Source organism: Akebia trifoliata, chromosome 10 (assembly GCF_017979445.1).
Source record: "Akebia trifoliata isolate Shusen 1 chromosome 10, ASM1797944v1, whole genome shotgun sequence".
NCBI classification, from domain to species: domain Eukaryota; kingdom Viridiplantae; phylum Streptophyta; class Magnoliopsida; order Ranunculales; family Lardizabalaceae; genus Akebia; species Akebia trifoliata.
Window position 1 is genome coordinate 30,600,362 of NC_141384.1, and position 25,208 is coordinate 30,625,569.

Genomic DNA, 25,208 nt, shown 5'->3' on the forward strand with positions numbered 1-25,208 from the left:
TATAGGTGCCTTCATCTTCTCATCCTGACTGAACACTGTTTTAAAAGCAATACTGACTGCCCCCCAACCATTTCCTCCTCGACCTTCCGGGAACACTATCCCTCGTGAGCGGATTTTCTCTGAGAACTGTTGTAGCTTCAGGAATCTTCCATAAGAGTTCTGCTCTTCCTGAATCAGAAATATTCGACCATCCTTCGAATACTTGGCTCTAAAGATCTTCAATGATGTTCTTGCTGCGTCCAGTTGTTGAGATACCCAAAGGCCTTCATCCTCTAACAGCTGAAGCCTTGATTCAAACTTTCTACCCTTTTCCTTAATCTCTACCTCTCTTCTCCGTTGTAACCCAACTCCCTTTATTTCGAATACCTTTCTTTCAACCTGAACTTGGACCATCGCTATTTTTCTATTAAAAGTGAATTGTTGTTGGCTTGGCAAAAAGAACAAGTGGGATAGCGAAATATGACTCAAGCAATAACACAAGATCTCTACCATAATTCAAGATCGAATGATTGGAAGTTATTCTTGAGATAAACAACATCGGAATATGTATTAATGGGATATAGAGAGAATTCCAACCGTCCGATGTGATGCTTACACAATTAGGATCGTGTGTTGTTTCTTAAATCATATTTTTTGAGACAATGGAATTTGAACTATATTATTTTAAAGAGTCCGGCTAATCTTACTAACATAGTGAGAAAAAAATGTCTTACTAAGCCTTCTCATCCATCGTCAAAAAGACCTCGAGATCTTTTTAACGGTGGATGAGACTTACTAACGCCATTTTTTTCTCTCACAATGTTAGTCAGGAAAGTGTGTCCTCTTAAGGTCCGTCATCGAGTGAAAAAAAAAATTCAGTGGCATTTATGTAATAATATGATAATCAAAGGTTATTCACGGTCAAATAAACCTCCAAAACTTCCCTCCCCTGAAATTGAATCTATAAATTCGTGCCAGTCTCTTCAGTGAGATTCTCGCGCGACTTCTGCTTTTTTAAATCTCTCTATCTCTCTTTATCTGAATCTTGAAATCGTCTCGGTTTTGAGGAAGTTTAAAACTTTAGATTGATTGAACAAAGTTCCAGTAACAAAGATTAAATCTGAATTCGAATTCACAGGTTTGTTCGACTCTAGGCTGCAATTTTTTTTTTTTCTTCTTTTTTCGTGTTTCTGATGTATGGATCAACAAGATGAAGCATGTAAGAGATTTAAGATTCTGAGCTCGAATTCACATGTAATTTTCTTGATTATCAACTCAAATCAATTTTTCTTTGTTCTTCTTATAGTTTAGATGGATTATGTCAAGATTAGCTATCCTGAATTTCTTTTCCCTCCTTTTTAGTTGTATATCTGCTTTATTTATGAAGATTGGATCAATTAAATGAAGATTTCATGAGAAATATTTAGGTTCGAAGTTCGAACTCGAATGTTCTTGCATTCTTGAATCTTGATAGAATATCTGCTTTTCTTTTTTGGTTTCTGGAATTAGATTGATTGTAGAAATCTTTTTTTATTTATTTATAGAAATTTAGATTTTAGGATCCATAGCTTCGCTGTGGACTTTTCTGCTACTTCTCCTACATCAGATTTAAAACTTGAATTCTGAAGCATTGATCTCTTAGATAAGTCAATCTCGGATAAGTAAAAATGCAAAAGTTCAAAGTTAACTCTAATTTTCAGGTTTTCTTTGATCTCTTAGATAAGTCAATCTCGGATAATTAAAAATGTAAAATTCAAAGGAAACTCTAATTTTCAGGTTTTCTTTGATTCTTAATTGAATATCTTCTTCTATTACATTTGCTTGAAGATTTAATCGATAGGATAAATGTCTCATAAATAAAAATATTTGTCCGAATGTCGAATTCATATGTTTTCTTGATTCTTTTCTATTAAAATTTCTTTTTCTCTTGATCTATGTCATGGAATCTCTATCTGAATGTTAGACTTCTCTAATTCATACATACAGAAGTTTGTTTTTCAATTTTTCTTTCCTTTATCTTAGTTTTTATGTGTTAAGATCGACTTTCTAGAAATCTCAGGATTTACTTTATTTTGAGTTTTGAAGAAAGTTTCAATATTTCTAGGGTTTGGAGACAAAGCAAAAGCAGTAGAGATGACGAGCCGCACTTGGAGGAAATCGTTAAAATCCTTGTTTAAGAATCAGATTGCTCCTAAGAAATATGAAGAGCTAGAAAAGAACATAGCAGGTTTATTTATTATTTTTTTTGCCCAAAATTTCTCGGAGACTATTTGAACTATCATATTAGGACAGTTATGATATTTACTGTCTTTGTTGATCAATGCTCAAGTAGTAGATTGTTGACAAGCGCTTTGTTTATTGTAGATTTTGAGAGTAAAGTGACACAGATCTTGAAACTGATCAATGAAGAGGGGCCCCCACTATGTAACTCAATCAATGGGTCAGAACGCAAACTCGTTACTCTCATGGAAGATTTGGACGAAAAATACCAATCGCTTGACACACTTTATGGTCAACTATCTCAAGAACTGAGGGAAGAAGTTCAAAAGCCGATTGAAATCCCAGAGGAAGAACTTGAAACTGCTTCAAATTATGAAGGGGAGGAAGTTTTAAGCTCAGAATATTTGACAGCTTTACACAAGGTACAAGCGGCATGGAAAACCATAGAAGATCTCGAAAACAAAGCTGAAAAATTGGTTGCTGAGAGGTTGCCGTTGGAAGTCGAGTTTGAAAATCTGAAGCAACAACTGGAATTTGCAAATCAACAAATGACTGATCTCGAGGGCCAGTTTCTTACATTGAAAAATCGGATTGCTTCTAAAGAAGGAGAGCTCACAGAGATAGGGAATTCTCTCGAAGAAGTAAACGATGCACTCTCTCAACTGAACTTGGTTGTCCATCAGTCTAGAATCAAAATTGTACAATTGGTTGTAGAGAGGTTGAGGTTGGTAGACAAGAAAGGAACTCTGAAGCAACAACTTGAAATAGTAAGTCAACAAGTGTCTGATCGTCTCAACGAAATGTTAATCTCGAAAACAAAGAACAGAAACTAAAGGACAACTTGAGACTGAATTTGTTTGTTTGTTTTGAATATCAATTAGTCATCTTCAATTTGTTGAACTCTTTTAACTGAGCATCTTTAGTTAGAATTACACTAAGAAATCAATATCTTGTATTGTAGATGTTTCCAAGTGGTGGTTTTTTTTTTTTTTTTCTGGGTTGCAGAGATGGCTTTTTCTTCTGATATTCCACATGGATCCATGAGATACGAGACTGTGAGAGAGTTTTCCTTTGTGGAGCCACCACAGATAGGTGTAATAAGACAAGGTTTTGTAGAAACACAATAGCGTTGTTTAATCTCCATTTGAATTGGGAACCAAATCCTTATATAATGCTACAAAGCTCTTCAAAGCATTTTAAAGGGGATTTTCTAACTAGAAAATCTTCACTCGGTTGACATGGCACGGATGCAGAGATAGATCTTTTCCTTGGGATGTGCAGCTGTGCATTTTGAGGAAAAAGATCTCTAGTTCCAAGCTTGTGCCATGTCAGCTGGTATTGACCAAGTGAAGACTTTCTAATTACAAAATCAGCACTCAATTGTTTAAACAAAAGAAAACAGCAATTTATGACCCCATGGTCACAAAATTCTCTAAATAAAGGACCAATTGGTTGGTTAAATTGAAGAATTAATTGGTGAATGAAGCGTATGATTGTTGTGGAATTTTAAATAGGATTTACTAAATGTAGAAGAAAAAAAAATTAGTAAGATTGAATCATTTGTTGAAATTATTATTATTATTATTTTCATTATTAAATTTATTTTGTGACCTTTTCACATATATTTATATAAATACTAGATTGTAATTTGTTCAAAACATAAGAGTAAAATTGAAAATCATGCTTGTGGTCTGGTATTAATTACCAACATCAAATATGATGGGTTAGTGAACATCTTATCAAAGTTTAAGTGGTATTTACCTAATACTAGAATTTTACGATGAGTAGAAAACCTAATATCTTCTTTTATAAATAGGTGGTCGTCTCCCCTCTCTACACACAGATTATTCTATTATTGAGATAGAGATTTTCATCATTAAAGGTATAGACAGAGTTAAGGTAGTACACCTATTCTTCGCAGATCAAGATCAAAGTATTCTTTGAGGATAATCGAAAAAGTGAATCCAAATATTTTACAATTATTACTTTTCGGTTAGATTATTATGTTTTTTGTTCAAGATTAAATCTTATATCCATGCCTATTATTATGTTTACAATTTTTTACAAATATTATATGAAAAAATTCATGAATTTTTTAAGAGAGCTTCTATTGTCACACCAAATTTTATTAACAACACCCTAAGATTATGAATTTTTTGGTGGTTTACATATGAACTGGTGTGCTGTTAACAAAATTTGGTGAGTCAATAGAAGCTGTCTTTTTTAATTGGGCTGATAAGCGCGGGAAGTAACAGCCAATCTCAATTTTTGGGTCCAAAAAAGAACTTGAGTGGTATTTATGTAATAATATGATAATCAAAGGGTATTCATTGTCAAATAAGCTCCAAAACTTCCCTCCCCTGAATCTATAAATTGGTACCAGTCGCTTCAGAGTGCTCGCGCGTAATCTAAATTAATTTTTCATTTCTGCGTTTTAATCTCTCTCTCTCTCTCTCTTATCTTTTGGATTCTTTGATTGAATCTCGAATTCACCTCCTTTTTCAAGAAATTTTAGATTGATTGAACAAAGCTCCAGTTACAAAGATCGTTTCTGAATTCGATTTCACAGGTTTTGTTCGAATCTAGGCCTCGTTTCTTTCTTTCTTTTTTTGGTGTGTGTGTTTTTCTGAGCAATGGATCAATTGACGAAGCTTTTTTTTATAATTAAGATTCTGAGCTCGAATTCACATGTATTTTTTCTTGATTATCTGCTTCTTCTTCTTCTTTTCTGAAGTTTGGATCAATCAAATGAAGCTTTCATGAGAAATACTTAGGTTTGAAGTTCGAATTCGAATATTCTTGCCTTTTATTTATTTATTTAAATTCTTACTGAGTTAATTGCATGTTTTCTTCCTTTTTTTAAATTTTGATTTTAAGCAATTAGATAGATTATTTAAAACTCGATCGAGTTCTGAAGTATTGATCTCTTAGATAAGTCAATCTCATGAAAGACTGTAATTTCTGGTTTTCTTTGATTTTTAATTGGATATCTTCTCTTTAAATTTCCTGAAATTTCAATTGATTCCATAAATAAAATATTGGTTCCGCAATTTCGAATCCACTAGTTCTCTGGAATTCTTCTACTACATGTTTTCTTGAATCCTTCTATTATATATCTTTTTTCAGGTTTTTGTTGATTATTGGTTATATCAGACTAGAATATTCAAGTTTTCTATGAATTTTGATTGAATATATTCTTCTATATATATAATATTTCCTTGAATATTTAATTGATTAACTTAAGTTGATCTCATATTCAAGTTTTCACAGTTATTGTCCCCATGAAATATTGGTTCTAATTTGGAACTCATATGTTATGTGTTTACTGCTAGAGAAAAAGCATTAGAGATGACGTGCTGCTGTTGGAGGGAATCATTAGAATCCTTGCTTGGGAATTACATTGCTACTGAGAAATCACAAGAGTTAGAAAAGAACAAAGCAGGTTTTTCTTCGCCCTAAATTTCTCAGATAGTATTGGAAATAGCACATTCGGAAAGTTATGATCTTTGCATGTCCTGTTTGTTTGTTGAAAAAACATTACCAACACAGACACACACACACACACACACACACAAATCGTTTTCTCAACAATGATCTTTTCATGTAAATAAATTGCCTCCATTTGACTGTGTATGAAAAATGGTTTCCGAGAACGAGGGTTTGGGAGGTTTAGTATAAGAGAGTTAACCTCAAATTTTTCTCGGTCATGGGTTATGAATGAGCCCGGATCGTATACATCCAGGGAGGAGGGTAGAAACCAGAGAACATCTCAAAACATATAATCTCAAAAATCGATATTTTTTTAGGACACTAGATGACCCAACTCTTCAATTAATGGCATGTTTTGAGGTGTATACAATCTGGACTCAATGAGAAAATATTTATCAACAATTGCAGGGAAATCGGATTAAAAATGTTTCTTTTCGCATTGTCCCTGGAACCTAAGGCTGTGTTTGGATTGAGAGAAGTGGAGAGAAGAGAAGAGAAAATAAATGAGTTTCTCTCCATTTCTCCTGTTTGGATTGTTAAGTGGGGAGAGTAGAGGAGAGAAAAAAAAGGTGAGTTTTCTCTCTCCAAAAGTGGAGAGAAGAGGAGAGAAATGGAGAGAACCCTTATAAAATATTTTATAATTCCAACTCTGCCCTTAGATCTCTTTTAAGATATTTTAAAATTCTGAAGTTGTCCCAAGTTCTCTATTGTCAATCCAAACATGATGGAGAGAAATTGAGTTTCTCTTCTCTTCTCTTCTGTCCACTTCTCTCAATCCGAAGTTATTTTACATCTTAGTTTGATAGTTTTCTCCTGATGCCTTTGTTGATCAATGTTCAAGTAATAGATTGTTGAAAATCTCTTTGTTTATTGTAGACGTTGAGGATAAAGTGACAAAGATCTTGAAATTGATCAATGAAGAGGAACTTGTTACTCTCATCAAGGACTTCCGTAAACGATACCAATCGCTTTACACACTTTACAATCTTCTAACCGGAGAACTAAGGAAAGAAATTCATTACAAAGAAGGATCATATGAAGGTTCATACTCAGAATGTGAACATTCTTCTGAGGAGAAAGGCAGTAAAAACCAAAAATGGGATAATGATCTTCAAATGCTGACAGAAGTCGTATTGGATGAATTGGACTCCAGAAGGAATAATGAACAATTGGTTAATGAGGAGTCAGTGTTGGAGGTCGAGAATCGAAGTCTGAAGCAACAACTCGAAGCTATAAAAGAGGAGAATGAGGCAAAAGAGAGAAAATTTCAGCTAGAGCGTGATGAACTCAAGCTCCAGAATCTTAAATTGACCAATGCGATTGATTCTGAAGTAAGTGACCTCAAAGAGATCAAGGCCACTCTGAAGAACGTGACAGATAAACTCTCTCAACATGGATTGGTGGTTCAGAAGATCATACCCACAATTAAACAATTGAATGATGAGAATTTGACGTTGAACGTCGGGAATGGAATTCTGAAGCAACAACTGGAATCATTAAATCAACAAGTGGCTGATCTAAAGTGGGCTCAGGGAGTGATGGAAAAAGATAATGAGGTAAAAGAGAACAAATTCCAGCGACAGCGTGACGAATTCAAGGCCCAGATTTGTAATTTGACCGATCGGATTAGTTCTGAATTAGAAAATCTTATGGAGATCAAGGACTCTCTAGTGAGCATGGAATTATCTGAACTAGAATTGGTAGTCCAAGAGTCCATGGTACATCATAAGTCCTTCAAGAATATAATCTTGGGAGTCTCGAAAGAAATTCGGATTGTGAAGAATTGGGTCTCTATGATGATAAATGAGAAGAAAATGTTGCAGAACAAGGTGTGTAAACTACATGAATTAAGTGGTAAGAATGAATACTTAAGAGAGATGGAAGGAGAGAAGAGTGTACTTATAGAGAAGGTTGGACAATTGGAGAAGGAAATAGAAGAGAAGGAAAAGCAGAGAGTTGGTGGTGTAGAAGAAAAGATGGAAGCCATAAGGCAGCTATGCTCGTGTATCGATTATCACCGTGAACGCTGTGTTCAACTCAAAGAAATATTGATCTCAAAGATGTCGAACAGAAAAACCAATGGACAACTTGAGACGGATTTTTTTTTTTCCATCTGTTGAAAACTTTTAACTGAACTTCTTTAGTCAGAATTACACAAAGAAATCAATGTCATTCACATGTCCCTATGATTCATAAGTGTTGGTAAATTAAGCAAGACGCCATTGCTTCTATAACAGACTGTTTTGTCGAATTTACTTAAATTTTGCTCATTTAAAATTCCAAATTAATTCAAAGAAGTTTAATTCAACGTGGATAAGTTTTGTACAAAAATGTCAATTTGTAAAAGTTGGGAGCATTATTACAAAAAATGTTGGAAAACACTCATATTACAGGAAATTATACAACAAGCATGATGGCAACTCTCATGACTCATTGTTCAGCTGTGGAGAGGTCACAGAGATGCATTTGAGGTATCTTTGATTTTGGGTTCTAATTGGTTATGGAGAGGTGAGCCCCACTTCTAATATTTAGTTTTTGAAGGGTGATCTTTTGTTGTTAACTCCCCATAAAAGCTGCATTACTGTGGTGAATTATGTAAATGGTTTGCGGTTTGTTAGTGTTATTTTATTGATTGGTTTCCAAAGTTTGATGATATAATGTCTGTTGAGTTTAGTTTCACATCAGACACTCCTTGCCTTGGCTCTCTCCACTCATTCCAATTGATTTTGAGTTGGACCCCTAAACTTATAATGATATCAAAGTAGGTCTTTTTTGTTAAGAAAACAAGTGCAATTAAAACAAGAAAACATATCTAACAATCAAACACAATATGCAATCATACAAAGATTTTACGTGATTTCCTCTAGATTGAAGTACATCCACGGATCACACTGATTCTACAACAAAGAAAAACTCTCAGTTACAGATTACTCCCTTTCACCAAAACGAGAAGACCCTATTGTTAAAGATCCCAACTTCATTCAGGCAAATTGTAGCCCACAATTTGAATCAAGGTGGGGCTCTTGACATTAGCCCACCTTTGTTAACTAAAGCACTAATCAATAATCATATATTAAAAAAAAGAAGAGAAATGTTAAATGGACTTTGTTTTCGGCCAACACCCTCATTTTTTCAATAAAACCCATTTCCATCAAGGTATAATTTCTTAGGACCCACTTTATTTCATTTATTCTTCACTTCCCCTAATTTTACTATATTTTCTCTATTACACTTTTTATCCACTTTATTATTTTTCATCTTTAATCATTTTTAATCTCAATTTTTTTTTTTTTATAATAATATCCTTCTAACTTTATTTTATTTTACTTTTACCCTTTTAACCCAGTGATGATGCCCATGTTATGGTACGGGTAAACTCTAGTAAATAATAAAACCAATAGTGATATCCACTTGTAAGGGATAAACATTCCCTTAGCTACAGTGAGTTAGAGCAACTCCAACGCATTACCATTCCCTTTACCCATCAACTCCCAAGTGCTGATATGGTAATGGAGTTCAAAGTTTTCAACTCAAACGGAAAACCTATCCCTCACCATTTTTGGATCTAGACATTTTCCATGCCACAAAAAGATACTCCCACTTGGTAATCCATCCTTTTTGGAGGAAAAAATTTCAGGCACTTATGTTATATGAAAAAAAAGTAAAATTTTAAAAACTTTTAAATTTGAATTAAAAAATCATTAAACAATTTAAGGATAGCACGGTTGGAGTGCATATCACATAGATACCTATAATTACTACCCATAATACTTAAAAAACTCATTTATGGGTATGGGTAGAGGGTGTTGCGTTGGAGATGATCTTAGTGACCTCACTTTATTGCTTTCCTCCTCCCCTTTAACTTTATTATCTTTACTTTTCTCCATCCAAACTCTTCTCTTTTTTTAAGAATATCCTTCTAACAATATTATCTTTCCTCTTTTACCCTTTCAAGTTATAATATCTTTTCATAATAATCCTCTCATTTTATTATTTTTTCTCTTTTACTACATTTAACCCTAAAGAGGATGCTTGCGAACTCTAGTGTACATATACAAATAGTCGTGCTGGGATGACATTGGATTTACTGCATTTTTCACATTTCTGACATGGATACGAGGAAACAGCATCTACAGTTATATACGAACCTCCACGTCAGAAATTGGAAATCATCAATAAATCCATTGTCACCCCAGCATTAGTGATGTAAAAAAGAAAGGAAGAAATTGCGTGGCATTTATGTAATAAAATGATAATAAAAGGGTATTCACGGTCAAACAAAGCTCAAAAACTTCCCTCTCCTGAAATTGAATCTATAAATTGGTATCAGTCTCTTTAGTGAGCTTGCGCGCGTCTTCTGCGTTTTAAATCTCTCTCTCTCTCTCGGAATCTTGAATTCGCCTCGGTTTTCAAGATTAGAACTTTAGATTGATCAATCAAAGTTTCAGTAACAAAGATCAAATCTGAATTTGAATTCACAGGTTTGTTCGACTGTATCCTGCATTTCTGCTTTTTTCTTTTTCTGAATCATGGATCAATAAGATGAAGCTTATATGAGAACTAAGATTCTGAGCTCGAATTCACATGTAATGTTCTGGATTATTGACTCAAATCAATTTTGGTACGGGGCTTAGTGATGAAAAAGCTCAATCAATGTTCTTGAAGTTCAGATGGATTATTTCAAGATCGCTTGAATTTCTTTTCCCTCCTTATTTTAATTGTATATAATCTTTCTTTCTGAAGTTTGGATCAGTTAAATGAAGCTTTCACGATAACTATTTAGGTTCAAAGCTCGAACTCATGTTCTTTCATGATAACTATTTAACTATTTAGGTTCAATTTTTTTTCTTTTTATTATTTTTTTCTTTTTTGGGTTTCTGAAATTAGAATTTAGATTTAGAACTTGAATTCTGAAGCATTGATCTCTTAGATTAGTCAATCTCTGTTAATAAAAAAAAATCAATAGAAGACTCTAATTTTCAGGTTTTCTTTGATTTTTGATTGGATATATTCTTTTATTATATTTCGTTGAAGATCTAATCGATTGGCTAAATGCCTTATAAATTAAAATTTTGTTTAATTTTCGAATTCATAAGTTTTCTTGAATATTGTCTATTATATTTATTTTTTCTCTTGACCTATGCCATGGAATCTCTATGTGAATGACAGGATGTTCAACTTCTCTAATTCATACATAGAGAAGTGTTTCTTTTTGGATTATTCGTTTTAATGCGTTAAGATAGACTTAGCTAGAAATCTCAGGATTACCTTATTTTGGATTTTGAAGAAGATTTCATTATTTCTAGGGGCTGGAGACAAAGCAAAAGCAATAGAGATGACGAGCCACACTTGGAGGGTGCCATTACAATCCCTGTTTGAGAATCAGATTGCTCCTGAGAAATATGAAGACCTAAAAATGACTAAAGCAGGTCATAATTTTATTTTTATTTTGCCTGAAATTTATCATATTAGGACAGTTATGATCTTTGCATATCCTTATATGTATTTTTTTTTCTTGGTGTAATACAATTGTATTTGTGTCCCTATTGCATATTGAGCTTTCAAATTCTTCACAATTCACCTCCAATTTTGTTGATCTTGATTAGATTGATCATCACACTTACTAACTACAGGGACTGTTTGTTTGTTGAGAAAACTCCCCCCCCCCCCCCAAAAAAAAATATATATATATATATATATATCTCATGAAATTTAATTTCCTGCATTTGATTGTGAATGAAAAATTGGGTTCAAGAGAATAAGGTGTTCAATGTATGAGGTTCAAAATAGTGAACAGAGATTTGTTGTTAACTAAAGGGAAATGCTGAAGTAACATTGACATTGACATCGTTTCACACATTGCTGATGTGGATGTGTGTACGGAACCATAGATGCTTTTCATCAAGATACGAGTGAGAAGCATCAATGGTTATGTGCACACCATTGTGCTAAGCTGATGACTCAATGTGGCATGACACCATGTGTGTTGATTTAAAAAGATTGAGTGATTAAGTGGAGCGAAATTGCGGTTTAATATTTGTTAGTGGTTTAAATGTTTGGATTTTATCCTTTTCGCTATACATGTGGTGTACTACCATTGAGTTATCAGCTTAGCACAAATTCTTTGTTAATGGCAAATCCTGGTTCAAAAATATTTACCCACAATTGCAAGGAAATTGGGTTTAAAAAATGTAACTTTTTTTGCCAAACAGTTGAAACTAACACAAAGGGTTCTTTTGCATCTTAAGTTGCTAGTTTTCTCTTGCTGTCTTTGTTGATCAATGTTCAAAGTAGTAGATTGTTGACAAGCTCTTTGTTTATTGCAGACTTTGAGAGTAAAGTGACAAAGATCTTGAAGCTGATCAATGAAGAGGAGGGCCCACTATGTAACTCAAAAATGGGGTTAGAACTCATTACTATCATCGATGATTTCCTCAGAAAATATCGATCGCTCTATGTACTTAACAATCATCTATATGGAGAACTGAGGAAAGAACTTCAAAACCTGTTTGAAATCAGAGAGGAAGAACTGGAAGCTACAAAGAATAAATTGAGAGCTACAAATGATCAAGGGGAAGGAGTTTTAAGCTCAGAATATCTGACAGCTTTAAGCAAGTTACAAGCTGCGGGGAAAACTATAGAAGATCTCGAAAACAAAGCTGAAAATTTGGTTGATGAGAGATCGATGTTGGAAGTCGAGAATGATAGTCTGCAGCTACAACTGGAATTTGCAGAACAACAAAAGACCGATCTTGAGGGCCAGATTCTTACATTGGAAAATCAGATTGCTTCTACAGACGGAGAGCTCAAGGAGGCCGAGGAAGTGAATGATGCACTCTCTCAACAGAAATTTGTCACCCAGCGGTCCAAGTTCACATTTTTAAAATGGGTTTTAGAGAGGTCGAAGTTGGTAGCCGAGAAAGGAAGTCTGAAGCAACAACTGGAATGTGTAAGTCAACAAGTGTTGGATCTAAACCAGATTGTTATATTGAACAATCAGATTGATCTTAAAGAAGGAGAGCTCATGAAGATCAAGGATTCTCTGGAGAGGATGAACAATGTACTTTCTCAAGTGGAATTGGTGGTGCAGAAATTCATGGAAGATCATGAGACGTTCCAGGATCGTATCTCGGAAATCTTCAAAGAGCTTCTTCGGAGCACAGAGAAGTGGATCTTTGAGGCAGAAAATGAGAAGCAAACGCTGCGGAATAAGGTGTCTGACAATGCAGATTTGGAATTAGCTGCTAAGAGTTTATCGGAACTTGAGAAGGTCGGACAATTGGCGGAAGGAATAAAAGAGAAGAAAGTTGGTAGTGAAGAACAGAGGGAAATGTGAATCTCGAAGCAAAGAACAGAAACTAAAGGACAACTTGAGACTGAATTTGTTTGTTTGTTTTGAGTATCAATTAGTCATCTTCAATTTATTGAGCTCTTTTAACTGAACATCTTTAGTTAGAATTACACTAAGAAATCAATGTCATTGACATGTCTCAATAGAAATATTCACTTTCTCTATTTGATTGAAATTCCTTTTTTTGAGTTGTTGTTTCAGAGAAAATGAAACATGGATGAAGAAAGGAAGATAGAACATGTAATAGAACAGTACTCCCTCTCCTTTGTTAGGAGAAGAAGAGAACCAAGGATTCTAAGATTTGATGCAACTGTGTAGGATCTTATTGCACATGGGGTGTGAGAGGTGTTGTGTAGGATCTTATTGCACACGTGGACGTAGGCACATTGCCGTAACCACATAATGTTTAAACAAACATTGTCACAAAATTGAGTTATCTTTGCCATTTTGTTTTTTCACAAGAGGAACATTGAAGGGAAATACCAACAAAATGTTTAAACAAACAAAAACATCAATCCAAGCCAATTACAAACATAGTCACAAAATTTTGTGTGTAAAGGACCACTGATTGAATTGACGAATCAATGAAAAATCAATGATTTGGAACCATTTTTTTCCCACATACAACATTTAGGATGATTCAAGAAATAATACAAAATCTCCACCGTGTAAATACAAAGATTTGGATTTGGACTTCGAACTTGAAATTTTCTTATAAAATCATAGAAAAGTCAGATTGGAATGATTCAGGCTATTTTGGAAAGGTATTTTCGTTTTTTTACATCCCATATATGTGAAAGTTTTCATAAATCGAAAACTGAACGGTAGATTGAATTTTTACTTTTCTACTATTTGTCATGGACTCGAGAGTGAGAATTGTAGGAACCTCGTCATAATTGACTATAGTATTCAGAAAAGTCAACCAGAAGATTCTCATTGAATGATCGTGCACCTTGAGGTATTGAAAAATTTCTTTTCAACATATAACATTTAGGATGATTAAACCATACTTCGAGTCAATCTCACTTTGATGGTCATTTTCCTAATCTTTTTTATTAATTAAATAAGCAGTGAATCTTTAGAAAGCTTTGGATTGTTTATATAATTATAGTTCAATGATATTGAGGAAAAAGGCGTTACTAAGCCTCACCCACCGTAAAAAACCTCGGGATGCATAAAACAAGACCTTGATATTTGTTAAAACAAGGCCTTTTTTCCGCACTATAGTCCGACTCAAATTGAATCTATAAATTGGTACCAATAGCGAACTCGCGCGACTTCTACGTTTTAAATCTCTCTCTCTCTCTCTCTCAATCTTGAATTCGCCTCTGCGGTTTTCAAGAAGTTTAGATTGATTGAATAAAGTTCCAGTAACAAAGATCAAATCTGAATTCGAATTCAAAGGTTCGTTCGACTCTAGGCTGCATTTCTTCTTCTTTTATTCATGTTTCTGAAGCATGAATTAAGATTCTGAGCTCGAATTTACATGTAGTGTGCTTGATTATCAACTCAAATCAATTTTTCTTGAAGTTCAAATGGATTATGTTAAGATTTGGATTATGCTTTCTTTCTGAAGTTTGGATCAATTAAATGTATCTTTCATGAGAAATATTAGGTTCCAATGTCGAACTAGAATATTCTTGCATTCTTGATGGACCATCTGCTATTCTTTCTAAATTAGATAAGTTATAGAAATCTTTTTTTTATCAAAATTTAGATTGAAAATTGAATTCTAAAGCATTGACCTGTTAGATAAGTTGATCGCCGATAATAAAAATCAATGGAAGATTAATTTTTAGGTTTTCGTTGATTTTTGATTGAATATCTTCTTCTATTACATTTTCTTATTTTTGATTTTGAAGAAGATTTCATTATTTCTAGGGTCTGGAGACAAAGCAAAAGCATTAGAGATGATGAGTCGTGCTTGGACGGAATCATTAAAATCTTTGTTTAAAAATCAGATTGCTCTTGAGAAAGATCAAGAGCTGGAAAAGAATAAAGCAGCTTATAATTTCTTCTTTTTTGTCCGAAATTTCTCTGATAATCTTGGACAGTTATGACCTTTTCCAAAAAAGAAAATATTTTTTACTCAAATGATTTTCTCATGAAATTGATTTTCCAAGAAACAAAGGGTTCTTTTTGCATCTTAAGTTGCTAGTTTTCTCTTGTTGTCTTTGTTGATCAATGTTCAAGTAGTAGATTGTTGACAAGCTCTTTGTTTGTTTTAGAATTTGAGAGGAAAGTGACAAAGATCTTGAAGTTGATCAATGAAGAGAAGGGCCCACTATGTAACTCAATCGAAGGGTCAGAACTCATTACTCTCATTGAGGATTTCCATGGAAAATATCAATCGCTCTACGCACTTTACGATCATCTATCTAGAGAACTAAGGAAAGAAGTTCTAAAGCTGATTGAAATCACAGAGGAAGAACTTGAAGCTACTACAAGGAAAAAATTAAGCTCAGAATATCTGAGAGCTTTAAGTAAGATACAATTGGCATGGAAAACCATAGAAGATCTCGAAAACAAAGCTGAAACATTGGTTGATGAGTGGTCGATGTTGGAAGTCGAGAATGAAAGTCTGAAGCTACAACTGAAATTAACAAAACAACGAAGGAGGATTGATCTCGAGGGCCAGTTTCTTAGATTGAAAACTCAGATTGCTTCTAAAGAAGAAGAGCTCACGAAGACCGAGAATTCTCTTGAGGAAGTTAACGATGGACTCTCTCAACTGGAATTGCTCGCCCAACAGTCCAAATTCAAAATTTTTCTATGGGTATTAAAGTGGTCGTTGTTGGTAGTCGAGAATGGGAGTCTGAAGCAACAACTAGAATTTGTAAGTCAACAAGTGTTGGATCTAAACTGGGCTTTGGAAGCAATGCAAGAAGACAATGAAAATAAAATCGCGCGAGATTGTGATGAACTTGAAGGCCAGATTGTTATATTGAGCAATCAGATTGCTTTTAAAGAAGGAGAGCTCATGGAGATCAAAGATTCTATGCAGACGATGAACAATGTACTTTCTCAAGTACAATTGGAAGATCGTGAGACGTTCCAGAATTGTATCTCGGAAATCTCAGAAGAGCTTTGGAGAACGGAGAAGTGGGTCTCAGTGACTAATGTAGATGAAGAATTAAGTAGTAAGAGTTTATCGGAACTTGTGGAGAAGGTCGGACAATTGGGGACGGGAATAAAAGAGAAGGAAGAGAAGAAAGTTGGTTGTGAAAAAGAGAGCAAAACCGTAAGGCAGCTATTCTTGTCTATCGATTATCAACGTGAACGCTGTGATCGTCTCGAGGAAATGTTGATCTCAAAGATGAAGAACGGAAACCACTGAAGTACAACTTGAGACTGAATTTGTTGTTTTTTTTTTTACTATCGATCATTCATCTTTAGTTATACAAAGAAATCAATGTCATTGACATGTCCCAATAATTCAAAACAGAGAAAGCATTTCGTATGTGCAAATCAATAGAAATTCACTCTCTAAACGGCATGTTTCGTATCAGTCTTGGTTGATACTGATACGTATAGACCGATACATTCCGATATTTTAAACCATGGGACCAATTAATTATAAATCAATGATTGAATGAACCAATCGGCAATTTATTGTTTAACGGAACCAGAATTTTTTCCCTGAATGAGAATGATTCATTCTCACTTTGATGAACAAGATCAAGTACCTATAAATGGAGATGCCAACATATCTACATTCAATATGCTTTAAATCCCATTTCTTAACTTTAATTAATTTGGGATCCGATTGAAGTAAGATATTGTGAAAAAATTAAAATTTCAAAAATAATACAATCGCACAAAACACAAGGATTTATGTAATTCGGCAATGTGCCTACGTCCATGGAACAAAACAAGAACAATCATACATTTTACAATCCTAGAGATATCAATTTATTTAATCGGGAATTATCAAACCAAATAAAACTCCCCAAAACAGAAAATCCCTTGAAAAAATATTACACAATTGTCCTTGCTAGCGCAAAAGATTACAAGACATTTATACAAGCATGATTTGTACTTCCATAGTGTGATATGATTGATTGACAATTAGAACCAATTGTCGATGGGCCAATGAAAGCTCATGTGTTGTGTCATTAACGAATTCAACGTTGAAGCAACAATTGGAATCATTAACTCAACAATTGGTAGATCTAAAGCGGGCTTAGGGAGTAACGGAAAATAGATGATGAGGTAAAAGAGAAAAAATTCCAGCGACAGCGGGACGAATTAAAGGCCTAGATTCATAACTTGATTGATGAGATTAGTTATGAATTGAAAAAAGCTTGTTGTGATCAAGGACTCTTTAGTGAACTGAAATTGGTGGTTGAGGAGTCCATGGAACATCAAAAGCAGGGGCGGATTTAGAGTGGGGGCAATAGGGGCACTTGCCCCCACAAGAATTTTCAAACCTTCTTTAGAGTAATGAATTATTGCTCTCCCAATTTATTTTACACTCTTAATTGCCCCCACAAAATAATTTTTATTGTTTTGTTGCCCCCACAAAAAAAATTACAATATTTGTTGCGCTCACAAAAAATCTTTCACTCTTACATTGCCCCCACATGAGTTAAATCCTGGTTCCGCCCTTGATCAAAAGTCTCTATTAGATATTTAGATTGAAATTCTTCTGTTGTCATTGTGATTGTGGTTGTGGTTGTGATTCATGCACAAAATTCTCTTATTAATTGTTAGTGGGGTTTTTTATTTTTTATTTAATATTTAATATTTAATGTAGATTCTAAGCTTTACATGGATTTTGAAAATGACGAATTTAACCCTTATTTCGTTTTCTACCGAAAACAGGGATATCGACAAAAGGCTACCCACAACACATGGTTGTCCAAGACTATGCCACCACGACACCTCACGTAGGCTTAATAGTTTTTAAATTACTAACGAATTCGCTGATAAATTACCAATGAATTCACCATTAAAAAATAAGAATATTTTATCTTTAAATTTACCTGCAAATTCGTCACTTTAATATTTGAGAATTCTTCACTTTAAAATCACGGATATTTAACTTTAAATTTACTAAAGAATTATAAATTGAATATAAGTTGTGCACATTTTGAGAAAAATCCCTTTAAAAATTATAAAGATACATATGGATTTCCGTAGTACAACTGTACAAGAGAAGAACAACCGTCAATCTCGCTAAATTGTTAATTTTCCAAGTTAACGCCGTAATCAGTTATTTCAAGAAAGAAATTCAGTGGCATTAATGTAATAATCTGATAATGAAAGGGTATTCACACTCGAATAACTACCAATGTTCCAGTCTCTTCGAATCTATAAATTTGTTCTTGTCGCTTTAACTGAAGTCGCGCAGTACTCTCTCTCTCTCTCTCTCTCTCTCTCTCTCTCTCTAAATCTTGAATTCGCCTCGTTTTCAAGAAGTTTAGATTGATTGAACAAAGTTCCAGTAACAAAGATCCATTTTGAACTCAAATTTACAGGTTTTTTTGGACTCTGAGCTTCATTATTATTATTATTATTTTCCGTTTGTGTTTATGAACCATGGGAAATCGAGATTCTTACCTCGAATTTGCATGTTTTCTTGATTATTGACTCAAATTGACTTTCTTTAGTTTTTTTGTTTTTTTGTTTTTTGAAGTTCAGATGGATTATGTAAACATTAGAAATTCTGATTCAATTTCTTTGTCACAATCTCGAGTATTCTTGTGTTCTTGATGGAATATCTATTTTTATTTTTTAGCGAAATTATATAGATTACATGAATCTTTTCTATCAAAAAATTTAGATTAAAAAGTTGAATTTTATGATTTTTTCAGGTTTTTTCTAATGATTTTTAATTCAATACTTTCTTGTATTATATTTTCTTGAAGATTTTGTAGATCGGATGAAGGCATTAAGCTCTCATAAATGTTTTTTTTTTTCCTTAAAAAAAAAAAAAAGGTTATTTTGTGTTCAATTTGAATTGGGGTGATTTAGAAAATTTAGATACTTCTATGTTTTCAAACTGCTGATATACCCCTGGACCTCAGACTTCTTTTATAGATTAATTTTAAATGACCTAAATGTCCTCATCTTCAACTTCTAACAAAAAACCCTTGGATTTCTCTTCCCAAAACCATTCATCTTCAAGTTCGTATCTTTAAGCTATATATCTTTTTCAATCTCGCCTTAATTTTCTATCCAAAATTTTCAACTAATTTTTCAAAACTCCTATGTTGCTTTTGAGGCTTTAGGGTCAAAGTAGATAAAATCTTAAGATTAAGACAAAGGTTAAAAAATTTAACCTCGAGAGGTTGAATATGACAATGGCAGTTAGGTCATTTTGCATTAATCTATTAGAAAAGAATTAGATCAATGAAGGCATGTCACCAGTCTGAGATCATAAAGAGGGTCTCTCAAATATTAGTATATCCAAATCACTCTTTCATTTTGCATTAACCTACTTCAAATTTTTATTTAATCTTTTTATTGGTTAATTTAGTAGAAATCTTAAGAGTGACCTTATTTTAGAGTTTAAAGGAGATTCTTTATTTCCAAATTGCAGAGATAGAGCAAAAGCATTCGAAATTTAGAGATGAAGGGTTGCCGTTTGAGGGAGTCATTAAAATCTTTGCTCGGGACTCACATTGAAGAGCTTGGAAAGAGCAAAGCAGGTTATTTCTTTTGTCCAAAATTTCTCAAATGCTATTAGAAATGAAGTTAAAGAGCATGATATGATCTTCGCTTATCTGTAAAATTGCAAAATCCAAAGGTCAAGATTTATCTTAGGGTATGTAAAATATCCCGACCATTGGATTCATATTTTAATGGTGGCATTGTGTATTTGTTTGTAAGCTTTCTTTTCACGAGTCTAAGGAGACCTTGGCATATTATTTCTTGGCAATACATTCATATTTCTAAGTATTTCAAAAATATCATTTTCTTCTACTTTAGTATAACGTGAATTCTTATAAAAGAAAATGATTATAAGGGTAAAATATTTGGGGTTCGGGTGAAGAATTGGACGAGCAATTAGCCAATAGAGTACTCTTGAGAACAACTCACATGTCAGCCATCTGTTTTCCAAATATTTGAAGCTGATCAAGCGCTTTATTGTTTATTGCAGACATTGGGGATAGAGTGACAAAGATGATGATGAAACTGATCAATGACAAGGGAGGTCCACAACGAAACTCGAATAAAGATTCACAAGTCATGATTACTCTCATCAAGGATTTGCACAAACAATATGTATCGGTCTTCACACTTTACGATGATCTAACGAGAGAACTAAGGAACCTAAATTACGATGATTGTTCTTCATCATCAACTTCCACCAGTTCATACTCGGAATCTGAACATTTTTCTAAGGAGAAAGTCAGCAGAAAGCGAAAATGGGAATATGAGCTTCTAAAGTTGTCCGAAATCCTGGAGGAAGAACTGGAAGATTCAAATATAGGGCAGTTAGTCTCAGATTCTCTTAAAGCTTTAGGCAAGATATATAAATCACTTAAATCCATAAAAGCTATCAATGAAAGTTTGAACAAAAAATTGGAATTTGTAAAACAACAAGTGGCTAATCAACAACATGAAGAACTCGAGGAACAGATTTATTCTATAGAAGTAGAGCTCATGGAAATCAAGTATACTCTGGGGGAACTGAACAATGAATCATCATGGTTCATCGATTATCATAAATACTTCTTCGAAAATCAAATCTCATATAAATTAGAAGACCTTGAGATCGCAAAGAAGCGTGTTTGTAATACAAAAAGTGAGAAGGAAAAGCTGGAGGCCCAGTTTGACAAAGAATTTGAAGTATTCATTGCTGTGGAACAATGCTTAACAACGGATCTAGAAAGGAAGCATAGTATTATACTTCGGGGAGAGATTGCAACATTGGAGAAGGAAATAGAAGAGAAGAAAGAGCAGATAGTTGTTAGAGAAGAAGAAAAGAGGGCAACCATAATACAGCTATGCTTGGCTATCAATTATCACAGTAAAAACTGTGATGATCTCAAGAAATCACTCTTAGAGATGACGAACAAAATCCAAAAGATGAATGAAACGACTACTTGAGACTGATATTGTAAGTAAAAAACCGATAATGGGATGTAAACAAATTCTAGAATGCTGTTGTTTGATTGAATTGGGAAAAAAATTATAATATACTGCTACAAAGCCCGTATTCCAAACTGTTATCTTGAATGTGTTAACCATAACAGAGATAAGGTGTATGCATTATAATAATGTGCATGAGATACATTGTTATGGTGTATCTCATCACATATCTTGAAGATATTAGATTTACATTAATTAGATTCGATTAGTATCAATTAAGAATATTAGAATATTGGAATGATTGATTGTCTTTCATGTTATTGATGTTTCAATCCCAATGGTCAAATGTAATCATCATTTAAGAATTGTCAATAAAATCAAATTTCTTCAAGTCGAGTGTCTCCAACCTTGGCATTGAACGAGAGTGTTAGAATAGTCCCATATCGCCTAGTTACTATTGGGATGTGCAATGTATAAAGCGGGGCAACCCTGTCCTTGCAAGTCGTTTTCATCGATGAGTTAGGCCCATAGGCTTTAACATGGTATCAGAGCAAGTCTTTTCTTTTCCACCATCCAGTTCATATTTTCACGTTCTTTGGCCCAATCCGACTCACACGAATGGGGGCATGCTGAGTTTAGTCTCACATCGAACACTCATTACCCTGTCTCTCTCCTTGTAAGCTTTTGAGCCTCTCCACTTATTGCCAATTGCTTTTGAGTTGGACCCCTAAATTTATCATGGTATCAGAGCGGGTATACCTCAATGATGGGTTGGGTTAGTATCTCCAACCTTGCTTGGAGAAAGAGAGAGAGAGAGAGAGCTAGCTGAGTGTCTCCAGCTTTGGCGTTGAGGGGGAATGTTAGAATTGTCCCACATCGCTTGGGTACTACTGGGATGTACAATGTATAAAACAAGACAACCCTCTCCTTGCAAATCGATTTTCAAGGATGAGTTAGACCGATGGGCTTTAACCAACCAACCATGCTAGTATGTTTAAAATGCTAGTTTACTCTCCAAAGCATTTGTAAAGGGAAAGACCTCAAAATGTTTAAATAAGTAAATAAATAAATAAATAACATCAATTCAATCCTTCTATGACCATAGTCACAAAATTCTCCAATTTTTTTTTTTTTTAAAACTTGTAAAATTCTGTGATTGATGGTGAGTCAATGAATTAATCAACTAAAGAGTAGCATTTTTCCCCTTTAACCTCAAAATTTATCTTCCTTAACCTATGAATCCCAATAAGAAGATAAAGTTTTTAGGGAGGTTAAGGATTCAATACAATTGGTAGTCTAGAAATAAAAATTGGTTTCAACACAATTGGTGTGCATCAAAGTTTTAAAAATCAAACCATATTTATCGAATTAGTTGAATCAGGGTTGGAGGTTCAATTTTCTTGAACCTTCATTTATATTCACAAAAAATGACGGTTCAATTGGTCAAGCTGATTTAGTTATAAAATTTGGTGGAATCACCGGTTTGGTCTAGTTTTTAAAGAGAAATTCTATTGCTACACCTAATTTTACTTACAACACACTAATCCTTTTTTTAACTAGGTGAATTACCAGTTAGTGTGTTGAATATAACGAAAGTCTGAGTCCGATACATTGTTTATATTAATTTCGAAAACATGCATGAAACATTTTCAACAAATTTGTTGGTAAGTATTTTTAATTTAAAGTGACAAACTCTCTGATAAATTTCCAACAAACTCGCCATTAAAAAGTAAGAATTTTTGTCTTTAAAGTTTATAGGCGAATTTGTCACTTTAAAATCAAGGATATTTTGACAGTAAATTTACCTATGTGTTCGTCATTTTAAATTAAAAATACTTACCAACGAACTCATTGAAAAATGATTCATATATGTTTTGGAAATTAAAATGAACGGTGTACCAAAATCAGAATTTGGACATAAGTTGCACAGGTTTTTGGGAAAAAAACCCTTTTGAAATTAAAGAGTTGTTTACATTTGGATAAGTGTGTTTTATAAGTAAAGGTTGGCGTGCTAATAGAAGTTCTCCCTTTAAAACATTGGTACGTCATCTTACAACTAATTTCAACGGATTTTGGTACCCCAAGAGAAGAACAACCGTAAAATGTCGCTAAATTTCTAATTTTCCAAGCTAACGCCGTTATCCGTTATTGCAAGAAGGAAATTCAGTGGCATTAATGTAATAATCTGATAATGAAAGGGTATTCATACTCGAAGAACCACCAATGTTCCAGTCTCTTTGAAACGATAAATTTGTTCTAGTCGCTTAAACTGAACTCTGAACCGAAACATTTTTCAGCTTTCAATGATTTCTGCTATCCAATCTTTCTCTCTCTCTCTCTGAGAATCTTGAATTCGCCTAGTTTTCAAGAAGTTTAGATTGATTGAACAAGGTTCCACCAACAAAAATCCATTGTGAACTCGAATTCACAGATTTTTTTCGACTCTGAGCTTCATTTCTTCTTCTTCTTTTTTTTTCTTTTTTTTTTCCTTTTGTGTTTCTGAACTATGGATAAATAGGATGAAAGTTTATATGAGAAATCAAGATTCTGACCTCGAATTCGCATGTTTTCTGGATAATTTTCAGGTTTTTTATTTGATGTTTAATTCAACATTTTCTTCTCCCATACAGAAAAAGAAATTCAATGGAAGACCCTAATTTTTCAGGTTTTCTTTGATTTTTGTTTTTGTTTTTTTTGAAAAAAAAAACAAAGTTACTGCGTGTGTGAGATTTCAAACTCCTGATATGCCCCCTTGACCTCAGACTTCTCTTATAGACTGATGAAAAATGACCTAAATATCCTCATCTTCAACCTCTAAACAAAAACCCTTGGATTTCTCTTCCCAAAACCAGTTCTATTCTTTTCAATCTTATCTTCAAGGTTTTTTATTAAAGGTCAAAGACAATGGCAGTTAGGTCATTTTGCATTAACCTATTAGAGAAGAACTAGGTCAATGAAGGCATATCACCAGTCTGAGATCATAAAGAGGGTATCTCGAATATTAGTTTATCCAAATCACTCTTTCAATTGCAATGTGTTCTTTATGTCAGTTTTTGCTTTTGTTTTTTTTGTTTTTTGTTTTTGATCTTTTTATTGGTTAACTTAATAGAAATCTTAAGAGTGACCTTATTTTAGACTTTAAAGGAGATTCTTTATTTCCAAGTTGCAGAGACAGAGCAAAAGCATTAGAAATTTAGAGATGACGGGCTGCCGTTTGAGAGAGTCATTAACATCATTGCTTGGGAATCACATTTCTCCTGAGAAATCTGAAGAGCTTGGAAAGAGCAAAGCAGGCTATTTCTTTTGTCAAAAATTTCTCAAGTGCTATTAGAAATGAAGTTAAACATGTTATGATCTTTGCTTATCCGTTAAAATGCAAAATCCTAAGGTCAAGACTTATCTTAAGATATGTGTTTTATCTCGACAGTTGGATTTCATAGTTTAATGGTCGCATTGTGTATTTGTTGTCATGAGTCTAGAGAACTTGGCATATATTCTATGTATTTATTCTTGGTATAATCCATTTGTTTTGGTGCTCAAGTTGGATCCTACTTTGTTTTCTTTATATTTCTGTCAAACTTTCAAATTCTTGTTGACTCACCTACCATTTGTTAAATTTTTTTTAAGCTTATCGTGGGTATCCTCACCCTTCGAGTGAGACTAATCCCACGATCACATGCACCAAACCATTTGTTGATCTTAATTAGATTGATTAAGGCATAAAGTGGGTCAAATTTTAACTAAATGATTGAGATACGGTTTTGTCTAGTCGGATCCAAGTCGGATTCAGTTACAGATATGGACCCAATCCATATAGAAAAATACAGATCTCAACATGGATATACTCAGATCCGGCCAGGTCTTACCCATTTAAGCCTTAGATTGATTGTCACACCTACTAACTGCAGGGCCTATTTGTTTGTTGAGAGAACATTTTCATAACAATTGGTTTTCTCATGAAAACAGATTCCTTGCATGAATGTTAAATTGGATTTTAATTCTTTGGAAACAAAGGTTCTTTAGCATCTTAAGTTGCTAGTTTTCTCATGTGTTCAACTAATAGATGGTTGGTTGAAAAGCTTTTTTTTTTATTGCAGACATTGGGAATAGAGTGACAAAGATGTTGCAC

General features: G+C 33.7%; 4 protein-coding genes across 4 annotated transcripts; all 4 read left to right on the forward strand.

Annotated features, from left to right (window-relative positions):
- The first annotated feature begins 989 nt into the window (after positions 1-989).
- Positions 990-3,107, forward strand: LOC147393814 (uncharacterized). Its single transcript, XM_086457147.1, has 3 exons — positions 990-1,117; positions 2,084-2,206; positions 2,344-3,107. Exons 2-3 carry the CDS (start codon positions 2,113-2,115, stop codon positions 3,030-3,032), a joined length of 783 nt encoding a protein of 260 aa, XP_086313273.1. The 5' UTR covers positions 990-1,117; positions 2,084-2,112; the 3' UTR covers positions 3,033-3,107.
- Positions 3,108-4,626: 1,519 nt separating this feature from the next.
- On the forward strand, positions 4,627-8,128 carry LOC147393815 (uncharacterized). Its single transcript, XM_086454986.1, has 3 exons — positions 4,627-4,768; positions 5,532-5,641; positions 6,565-8,128. Exons 2-3 carry the CDS (start codon positions 5,548-5,550, stop codon positions 7,806-7,808), a joined length of 1,338 nt encoding a protein of 445 aa, XP_086311112.1. The 5' UTR covers positions 4,627-4,768; positions 5,532-5,547; the 3' UTR covers positions 7,809-8,128.
- A 1,904-nt stretch (positions 8,129-10,032) lies between these two features.
- On the forward strand, positions 10,033-13,141 carry LOC147393816 (uncharacterized). The gene is made up of 3 exons (XM_086454987.1): positions 10,033-10,169; positions 10,995-11,117; positions 12,015-13,141. Exons 2-3 carry the CDS (start codon positions 11,024-11,026, stop codon positions 13,022-13,024), a joined length of 1,104 nt encoding a protein of 367 aa, XP_086311113.1. The 5' UTR covers positions 10,033-10,169; positions 10,995-11,023; the 3' UTR covers positions 13,025-13,141.
- Positions 13,142-19,571: 6,430 nt separating this feature from the next.
- LOC147393817 (uncharacterized) lies at positions 19,572-21,173 on the forward strand. Its single transcript, XM_086454988.1, has 2 exons — positions 19,572-19,692; positions 20,145-21,173. The coding sequence occupies exons 1-2, from the start codon at positions 19,614-19,616 to the stop codon at positions 21,095-21,097; spliced, it is 1,032 nt and encodes a 343-aa protein (XP_086311114.1). The 5' UTR covers positions 19,572-19,613; the 3' UTR covers positions 21,098-21,173.
- The last annotated feature ends 4,035 nt before the right edge of the window (positions 21,174-25,208 follow it).